This window comes from Acanthamoeba castellanii, assembly GCF_000313135.1.
Source record: "Acanthamoeba castellanii str. Neff unplaced genomic scaffold scf7180000084768, whole genome shotgun sequence".
Taxonomy (NCBI): Eukaryota; Discosea; order Longamoebia; family Acanthamoebidae; genus Acanthamoeba; species Acanthamoeba castellanii.
The window spans coordinates 442,899-448,898 of record NW_004457618.1 but is presented as its reverse complement, the minus strand read 5'-3'; the positions used below and the strand labels follow the sequence as shown (position 1 = coordinate 448,898).

At 57.2% G+C, this 6,000-nt stretch overlaps 3 protein-coding genes across 3 annotated transcripts in view; 1 reads left to right on the top strand and 2 right to left on the bottom strand.

Moving 5' to 3' along the window:
- The window catches only part of ACA1_254920 (von Willebrand factor type A domain containing protein), a gene marked incomplete at both ends in the record, with an annotated part of 5,574 nt that extends 3,036 nt beyond the window's left edge, over window positions 1-2,538 (bottom strand). Inside the window, 11 exon segments of the mRNA XM_004367613.1 lie at window positions 54-164; window positions 271-464; window positions 665-899; window positions 916-954; window positions 1,041-1,173; window positions 1,309-1,430; window positions 1,529-1,634; window positions 1,699-1,930; window positions 2,018-2,189; window positions 2,379-2,441; window positions 2,497-2,538. Of these exon segments, the coding sequence (XP_004367670.1) occupies window positions 54-164; window positions 271-464; window positions 665-899; window positions 916-954; window positions 1,041-1,173; window positions 1,309-1,430; window positions 1,529-1,634; window positions 1,699-1,930; window positions 2,018-2,189; window positions 2,379-2,441; window positions 2,497-2,538 (1,449 nt within the window).
- A 276-nt stretch (window positions 2,539-2,814) lies between these two features.
- On the top strand, window positions 2,815-3,403 carry ACA1_254910 (uncharacterized protein; the record flags this gene model as incomplete). Its single annotated transcript, XM_004367612.1, has 2 exons — window positions 2,815-3,018; window positions 3,125-3,403. The coding sequence occupies 2 exons, from the start codon at window positions 2,815-2,817 to the stop codon at window positions 3,401-3,403; spliced, it is 483 nt and encodes a 160-aa protein (XP_004367669.1).
- Window positions 3,404-3,485: 82 nt separating this feature from the next.
- On the bottom strand, window positions 3,486-5,329 carry ACA1_254900 (kinase, pfkB superfamily protein; the record flags this gene model as incomplete). The annotated part of the gene is made up of 5 exons (XM_004367611.1): window positions 3,486-3,575; window positions 3,697-3,806; window positions 3,935-4,864; window positions 4,959-5,186; window positions 5,269-5,329. 5 exons carry the CDS (start codon window positions 5,327-5,329, stop codon window positions 3,486-3,488), a joined length of 1,419 nt encoding a protein of 472 aa, XP_004367668.1.
- Window positions 5,330-6,000: the final 671 nt, after the last annotated feature.

The following is a 6,000-nucleotide window of genomic DNA, read 5'->3' as shown; positions in this document are numbered from 1 at the left end:
GCGTGTGAAATGGAGCGTACGTGGCCCTTGCCGGCGTTGGCGATGCCGTTGACCAGCTCGGTCGAGGCGTCGGAGCCGATGCCCAGGGTGAACACGCGTGTGCCCTTGGCATGCTTGCGCACGCACGAAACGACGTCTTCCGTGTTGCCCACCTCACCGTCCGTCTGCCGCACGACACACACGGCACACGGCACACGACACACACGCACCACCACACAGCGTCGTCAACAGCCGCCCGTGTGCGACGCAGATGAGGGTCCTGGTACGTACCAGGACGAAGACCTGGCGCGGGAACTGGGGGTCGGCGGGCGACGACAGGACGTCGCGCAGGGGCGCGAGCAGCTCCGTGCCGCCCAGGTCGGCGGAGATGCCGCTCGCGTGCCGGTTGGCGATCTCCAGCGACGAATCGTCGTAGGCGCGCGACGTCGGGAACAGCTTCTCGTAGCGGCTTCCGAACCCGATCACTGCCATCAAAAAAAATGAACACATATAATATAATAAATCATAGAAAATGGTTAAAAATTATAAATACAGAAAAATAGAAATAATAATAAAATCTACCAGTAAAAATAATCATAGAAAATGGTTAAAAAGTGTAAATTAAGAAAAATAGAAATAATCATAATAAAATCTACCCGTAAAAATAATCATAAAAAAAGAGTACCGTTGAAGCGGGTGCCGATGGGGAGGGAGTGGAGGAAGAGGGCCAGCGCGTTCTTGGCCTGGTTGATGCGGCTGCCGGACATGGACCCGCTCCGGTCGACCACGAAGATGACCTCGGCGATGACGTCGGCGTCGCGCAGGTTCTCCAGCTGCGGGACGAAGCTCACCATGGCCACGGCCGACCCGGCCGCCTTGTCGACCTCGACCACGGCCTGCGGCTCGCCGATCGACTGGCGCTGGCCCCAGAAGCACCACCAGGCCCGTGCTCGATACGTGCTTGGCCGAATCAAACTATATTTTTCAAATCCCCAATCATGTTAGCGTGTGCGGTGCGTGCGTGCGGTGCGTGCGTGCGGTATGTGACCGTGGGTGGGTACCTGGACTTGGGCGGTGTTGGCGTTGGTGGTGGTGGAGAGCTCGTGACCCGAGGGACACTCGATGGCGGGCACGGGCGAAGGCATGTCGGCGCTGATGGTCACATGCAGACCGTCCTTGACCGTCGCATCATCCCTGTAAAATACAACAGAAATATGAATACCTCCCCATAATATAATTCTATATTAATGCATCAATCAACTATACACCAACGATAAATCCATAAAGAATAAAGCAGTAAATAGTCAACATATGATTGGGGGAGCGTACGTGTCTGCGGTGGTGGTGGAGTCGCTGCCGTGGATGGGCAGACGGGTGATGGGCAGCGCCACGCGCACGAAGTCGCCCTCGACGGCCAGCTCGCTCACATAGCGGAATGTGACCACGCATTCCTGTTGGTGTGAATTGATGTGTGTCACACCATTTGGACCCATGACGACACTCGATGACGTCCAAGTCGGGTGGTCAGCTCGCTGCGTGCTTTGCATACCTTGCCGGGCGGGAGGTTGCCCACGCTGAGCGAGAAGGCGCCCTTGACCTTGTCGTCCTGCGCCAGCAGGAACCCGCGGCCGCCCGAGCTGATCGCATCATCGTATCTGTCGCACGAACCAACATATTAGTATATAAGACTATATACATATATAAACATATATCGCGTACGTGTTGAGAGCCTCCTCCTTCTCCTTGATCTCGCCGACCACCTTCTCGCCGTCGACGATGGCCTCGAAGCCGTAGATGGAGCACTCCTCCTGCCGGAACTTGAACACGGCCTCGATGGGCGCCGACTCGGCGTTGACGTAGCGCTGGGTGACCTCCACCTGGGCCACCATGCCTACCACCTCGGCCTTCACCGCCAGCCCGCGCAGCGGAACCGACGCCGGCAGCCCCTTGCCTGCATCCATCCACCTGATCAACACCGCATACACGCACACACGCACACGCGCACACACACACGCACACGCGCACACAAGCGACGTACCGGCGGTCTTGGGGAAGAGGCCGCACAGGAAGGTGTCGTCGGCGCGCAGGGGCGGAATCGGGACCGCGTGGGCGAGGATGGGCACCAGGGGCACCTGAGAGACTGCGGCCGGCGGCGGCGTGAACACGGCCGGCGGCGCCACGTTGCTGTTGAAGTAGGCGTCCAGTGCCGCCTGCGCGTTCTCCAAGGTTAATTCATAAATATAAAAATGAATAAATAATTAATAATTGAGTACTCCATTTATTAATTTGTATATATTACAATAAAAAACTTCGAAAGAAATAAATAAAGCAAATAATAAATAATAAGAATTATTCCATTTTACTAAATAGAATAAGAAATAAGAATAAGGAACGCGTACTTCGACGTTCCAGTTGAAGGTTTGCAGGCGCTGACGGCAGTCAGCCTCGGCCAGACCCGTTATCTGGAGAGAAACAGATGAGAGGCAATGCCAACAAGCGCTTGGAGGTGGGGCGTACCGACTGAAACTGGACCACGTGTTGCTGCTGCGCTGCTGACATGACTTACTACTTATTTTGTGTTTGGAAATAGATGCACGAGTTGCTTATTCAGCAAGCATAGATCTTATTTGTTTGCCCTACTTCGCCACGTCCCCTTCTCTCTCTGTGTGTTGGTCAGTTCACTTCAGCCAATTTCGTGCAAGGCAGCGTGAAGAGAAAAAGCAATTTTCACCGCCTTTGCTATTTGGCTTTCGAAATGAAACGTAAATTTGAAATTTTCAGCAATGCTGCATCTTTTGTAAACAAAAAAAGGAAGAAGAGAGCGCAACAGATGCGATGCACAGCCCACAGAGGGGAGGGCACACGACAGAGGACGAAGACAGGAGGAAGACATCGGTGGGGGCGGTGGTGGCGAGTCTGTCGCAGCTGAGCATCGCCGCCACCCAGCGCTACGCAGATCTGTACACCGCCAGCACCATCCGCGCCTTCCCCGAGCACGTCCGCGACCACATCCTGCGCGCGCTCGACAAGTCTGACCAGGTATAAAATATAAAATAAAAATAATCATGAATTTATATTAAATATCAATAATAATTTAATAATGATAATGATAAAACAAGATAAGAATAATAACCTAAATGGCCAGATAGAGAAGCTGGGGGAGTACAAGGCGTGGCACCCGAACGACCAGCTGTGGTGCCACGAGCACTACGCCGCCGACGGCCAGCAGCGCCTGGGCCTGTGGTGGCACCCCAACGGCAACCGGTGGCGGGAGGAGTCCTACGACGAGCAGGGCCGCAAGCACGGCGTGGCCCGGTGGTGGCACCCCAACGGCCAGCTCCGCATCGAGGTGCGCTACGAGGCGGGACGCGAGGTGGAGGGCACCTACCGATCGTGGACCCAGTCCGGCAACCTCATCACGTGATGATGACGCGCCGTGTCTACAACCAGAACATGTACATGTTATTGATCACACACTCAACTCCCGAAGTGTGTGTCGTGTCGATTCATGGGATCCATTCGCCCGCGGCCTTGCGGCGTCGCCACTCGGCTTCGATCACTTCCCTGGTCGGATGGCCGTTGGCACCGCCCTTGTGCTGCGGTGCGTCCCGTCGGGATGGAAAAGAAACAAAACCAAGTAAAATTAGAAAAATAAATAAAAATAAATTAAAATTAAAAATCAGAGCACAAGCTGGCGATCGTTGGGCGCGACAGTACCTGGATCTTCATGGCCGCAGCGCAGTGGGCCTTCTCCAGGGCGTCGCTGTCCGAGTCGCCCCACAGCCGCGAGAAACTCACGAACGCCGACGCGAACGCGTCCCCCGCGCCTACGCTCGGTCGTCGTTAAACCACAACCGCCAACCGCCAACCGCGACCGCGACACACACACGCGCACGCACGCACACACGCACACACGCGCACGCGCACTACAGGAGAGGAGGCAAGGGGGCGGTACCGGTGGTGTCGACGACCGAGGTCAGTATCGAGGGTCGGAAGCAGCGCGTGTGGGCCGAGATGGCGTGCGCCCCGTGGAGGCCGAGGGTCACCACGTACTTGGCGCCGGTACCGCGCAGCTCGCGCTGCAGGGCCACCACCCACGCGGGTCCGTCGTCGTCGTCGTCGTCGGCAGCTGATGTGGTCGGCTTGTCGTGTGCAGCGTCGGTGTCGACGCCGTAGACCAGCTTGAGCGAGTGCTCGTTGAAGAAGACGCAGTCGAGCCGCTTGAATGCCGCGCGGAGCCGTCGCGGGTCCTCCGACAGGATCGACGCGCCCAGGTCGATCGAAACCGAAGGAAAACACTCCTGACCTCGCGGATCTTCTGATGATGACGGTGGTGATGGAGATGATGATAACAAAGTTGATGCTGATGAACATGAAGGCGAAGATGAAGAAGAAGAAGAAGAAGAAGAAGGAATGGTGGCGGCGGTGGAGGTCGGCGCAGAGAAGGGCGTGACGTGGGGCAGAAAGGAAGAGAGGTGCGAGGCGAGCGGAACGAGGCCTCCAGAGTCCGGTGAACCGTAGACCGAGTCGACCGAGTAAGCGCTGGGCGACGGCGAAGGCACGAACGCGATGAGCGACGGCGACGGCGGCTGCTGAAGCGCTGTAGATGACGACGATGACGACGACGAAGGTGATGATGGCGGCGGCGACGACGACGAAGAAGAAGATGAAGAAGATGATGAGTGGGTGGCCACGTCGTGTTTCATGAGCAGCACCTTCTCGAGGAGGGGCAGGGAGACGGAGGCGAGGTGGACGTGGTCGAACCGCCGCAGCTGATCGACGGGCACGAGGTGGTGGACCAGCTCGTTGGCCACCCCGCCGTGGCCCAGCTTCGTGCTCATCCCGTCGGGCGTCAGCAGCACAATCGTGCGCCCCGTCTTGCCGCCTGTACCGCACACCCAACAAGCGTGAGCGCACACGCACGCACCGCACACGCACGCGCACGCACCGCACACGCACACGCACAGTGGAAGACAAACCGGGGATTTGCTTGCACAGGGCGAGGTCGAGGCCCTTGTGACGAAGTCGGGCGAGCAGGCGCAGGGCCACATCGTCGTCGCCGATGAGTGAGTGGAGCCGTGCGGCGGCACCGCACGCGAGGAATCCGCAGCAGGCGTTGGTGGCGCTTCCGCCCAGGTCCTCCGCGATCTCGCGCACGGCGAACTTGCCGTCGGGCGTGGGGAAGCACGGCAGGTCCACGAACTCGTCTGCCCTCAGAAGAAAGAAAAAGTTAAAGATTAATCTAATAATGTGGGGGGGGGCAACTGCAAGGCTTGGGGAGTAGTGTACCCAGGTAGGTGTTGCCCACAACCAGCACCCGGGCCTGTGGCGTGGGAACAGCCTCCTCCATGCTCAAGACAGGGACAAAAAACGAGTTAGGGTGCCACGTCACGCTCTACAAAATATGTTAGCTAATATTGTGTATTTTGTTTTTCACACATATTTTAAATGGCAACTGGTCAGCCCACGGGCAGGGAGGCGACCCAAAAGAAAAAGTTGTGCTTTGGCCAACCCACAAACCGAGCCACCGCAGGCACGCTACAAGTGCAGAGACCGAACCAGGTGAGAGTTTGTCCTGAGACTCAAGCAGGAATCCCAAACTCTATGGGTCCCGTCCTAACTTGACACTCCTGTCGGTCCTCCCATCGTGCCCCCTTGCTCTGCTCGGTTTGCGCCGAGTGGGGTGGGGTGGAGTGCGGTGGGGGCCGTGTGGAGCCGCTGGATGGGCGGTGGTCACGCGGCGCCCTGCCGGCAGTGACCCAATTTTTGCACCTGGTGCCCAGCAGGGCACCGACCTGCACAACCAACGATAAAACTCTCTCAACTCTTGCAAGAGATCCATCTCGGCTTTGGACGACTTGACGTCGCGCAGGGAACACCTTTGGATGGTCGAGCCGCTTGCAAGCTAGCTATCGGAACCTAATAAGGTCTCTCTGGCCGTTCAGGTCAACAGTTGCATGCGGAGGTGCCGGTTGACCATTTTATTTTTGGTGTGTTGCGATTGGCCTTTCTTCCCCGCCC